The sequence below is a fragment of the Atta cephalotes genome, assembly GCF_000143395.1.
Source record: "Atta cephalotes unplaced genomic scaffold scaffold01413, whole genome shotgun sequence".
In the NCBI taxonomy this organism is placed as follows: Eukaryota; Metazoa; Arthropoda; class Insecta; order Hymenoptera; family Formicidae; genus Atta; species Atta cephalotes.
Genome location: NW_012131477.1, coordinates 1 through 2046, shown reverse-complemented (window position 1 = coordinate 2046; position 2046 = coordinate 1). Strand labels below are relative to the sequence as shown.

The window sequence follows — 2046 nt, the reverse complement described above, 5'->3', positions numbered from 1 at the left end:
CATTACAAATGCAAAATGTATAGTAAACAATATTTTCAGACAACAATTGAGATCGTGTTTTAATGCATACAGCGAATTGGAGAAACATACATTATGTTGGTCAGAAATTACTAATCGGACTGTGGCAATTACGAAGGAGATAATCATTGATAGAATACTGACACACTAATTATTCCCTAACGACTCATGGAGCAATTATCTATTCTGATTGCAGGTGAGCGCATCTCGATATCCTGTCGTAGTAAAATTGGGCCACGCCCACGGCGGAACCGGCAAGGCCCGTGCGGAAACAAATCAGGAATTTCTAGATCTTGCTTCGTTGGCAGCTATGGCGAACGCTTATTGCACGGCGGAACCCTATATCGACACCAAGTACGATGTGCACGTACAGAAAATTGGGAACAATTACAAAGCTTTCATGTAAGTCGCCAAAGTACTGTAAAAAATATATAATATTTTTAATTTCAATTAAACATTTAAGAGAATTTAAATAATCATAAAAAATATTTTAAAACTCTTAAAAGAATTTATAGAGAAATTGAGTATATTTTATCGAATTTTCTTGGAATTAAATTTTTTTCTATCAAGTTTAATTAGTTATAATAGTCAAAAAGAATATAGTTAGTTATTTTAATGATTATTCTTTATAATGTATATGTGTTTTATAGGTGAAAAAATTTATAGTTCTAAAAGCATAACATTTTGAATTTCAAAAATTAAAAGAAATGTTAATAATCATAAAAAATGTTAATAATCAAAAAAGAAAGAATGTTAATAATCATAAAAAATATAATATAATATAATATACAATATAATATACAATTACAAATATATATAATTTAACTGCATTGTTTAATACATTAAGTAATTATAGTAATTATTCTTTATAATATACATATGCCTTTTTATAGGCGGAAAAGCATAAGCGGCAACTGGAAATCGAACACCGGATCGGCTATGCTAGAACAGCTTTCCGTAAGTGAACGACATCGCACATGGGTCGATCATGTGGCACAATTATTCGGAGGATTAGATATCTGCGCGATTGAATTGCTGGTGGGTAAGGACGGTCGGGAGCATATTATCGAGGTCAACGATAGCGCGTTATCCTTAATGGGTGACTCTCAGGAAGAGGATCGACGTCATATCGCTGAATTGGTCACCGCAAAGATGCAGGTGCGTGAGCAATTAAGTAATCGGAATTGATCTATCAATTAAAAATATACAATCTACAGGTTTACTGTCGACCTCCGAGCATGTTGACGAAAACGGCCTCGCGGGGTTCGATGTCGGGTTCTAGCCAGGTGGGTAGTCCGGTAGAAGATCGAACTGCACCTCCGACCGCACCCTTGGGATCCCACGGAAGTATGGGCTCTATGGCTAGTATAGGAAGTTTAGGTTCCGTGGGTTCCACTGCACCGATGACTGGCGACGTCACTGCCTCGGACAGTCATCATCAGTTGCAGCGACGTGATTCTCAAGGTATACTTATATTTTTTGCTAGAGCTTTAGAGATTAACAAGAATAGCACATTCCTTTTATCTGAATAAATACAGAGAATTGAGTTATATTGAGCAGTCTTCTCTTTTCGACCGTAATTTTTTACTTAATTTTACTTAATTAAATGCGCTATCATTCAATAAGTGCTCAATTCTTTAATATGATTGGTTTTTAGTTCGGTATTTCTAATTTGTTCTTATTTTAAGATTGCTTAAGTGATATCTTAAAACGTTAACTTTGTTATTGATTTATATCTTATAAGACAATACTTAAGATAATTTTAAATATAAAGACTTATATGAATATCGCGCGGACTTAGATAAAAACAAATCTAGAATGAAGAATCTGTACGTTAGATCAAAGATGAAGATTATTTGTGTTATTTTCATGTTATTTTCATATCTGTAGAGCTTTATTTTTTACAGTTTCTCGAAAATAAAATGAATATATAATGCTCGGATGCAGAATAAAATTCTAATTTTAAAAAATTTAAATTTTCAAAAATATCTAAATTCTCTCTCTCTCTCTCTCTCTCTCTCTCTCTCT

General features: G+C 33.2%; 1 protein-coding gene across 1 annotated transcript; it reads left to right on the top strand.

Moving 5' to 3' along the window:
• Positions 1 to 214: 214 nt before the first annotated feature.
• On the top strand, positions 215 to 1482 carry LOC105625409 (synapsin-like; the record flags this gene model as incomplete). The annotated part of the gene is made up of 3 exons (XM_012206742.1): positions 215 to 420; positions 912 to 1176; positions 1236 to 1482. Coding segments are annotated over 3 exons (718 nt in total), but the record flags the coding sequence as incomplete, so codon positions are not given.
• Positions 1483 to 2046: the final 564 nt, after the last annotated feature.